The 550-nt window shown below is 31.8% G+C and overlaps 1 protein-coding gene across 1 annotated transcript in view; it reads right to left on the bottom strand.

Annotated features, from left to right (window-relative positions):
- Positions 1-460: 460 nt before the first annotated feature.
- Positions 461-550, bottom strand: part of LOC102479755 (olfactory receptor 10A6-like) — a 934-nt gene continuing 844 nt past the window's right edge. The window contains 1 exon segment of the mRNA XM_014590966.2: positions 461-550. This exon segment is cut by the window's right edge and continues 10 nt beyond it. Within this exon segment, the coding sequence (XP_014446452.2) occupies positions 461-550 (90 nt within the window).

The raw sequence follows: 550 nt of genomic DNA, 5'->3' as shown, positions 1-550 counted from the left end.
ATTTTGGCCCATCAAACTCTCTTTGTGAAAACCATTCTGTAGAAATTAAGGCACCAGAATTTGAAACTAAATTTTTAATTATTTTTAAATTTTAACATTGTCTATTGTGAGCAAAAAAAATGTAAGAACCAGTAGGGCCACCACTAAACAAACTGTTGAAGAAAGTATGTTATGTCCAATAATGAAGAATATTATGAGTGTGTGAAAAAAAAGAATTAAAACATTAACAGATAATTATGCCCTTTATATATAGTATGTTATGTCCAATAATGAAGAATATTATGCATGTGTGACAAAAAAGAATGAAAACATTAACAGATAATGATGCCCTTGATATATGATCAAACTTGGAAAACTCAACAAATTACACGTACTCATACCAAGACATGCAAACTATTTTCACCATTTATTAAATTTCAAGAGAGTTCCCTGACCAAATACCATGTTGCTTCTCTACAAGTCAAGCTGTGTGTAAAGCCAGGTTTCTTTGCCACAACTTCATCAAAGCCCTTTTCATCTCACTGTTTCGCAAGCTGTAGATGAGTGGGTT

The sequence above is a fragment of the Tupaia chinensis genome, unplaced genomic scaffold (assembly GCF_000334495.1).
Source record: "Tupaia chinensis unplaced genomic scaffold, TupChi_1.0 Scaffold000514_1, whole genome shotgun sequence".
Classification (NCBI taxonomy): Eukaryota; Metazoa; Chordata; class Mammalia; order Scandentia; family Tupaiidae; genus Tupaia; species Tupaia belangeri.
This window is presented reverse-complemented; position numbering and strand designations above follow the sequence as displayed.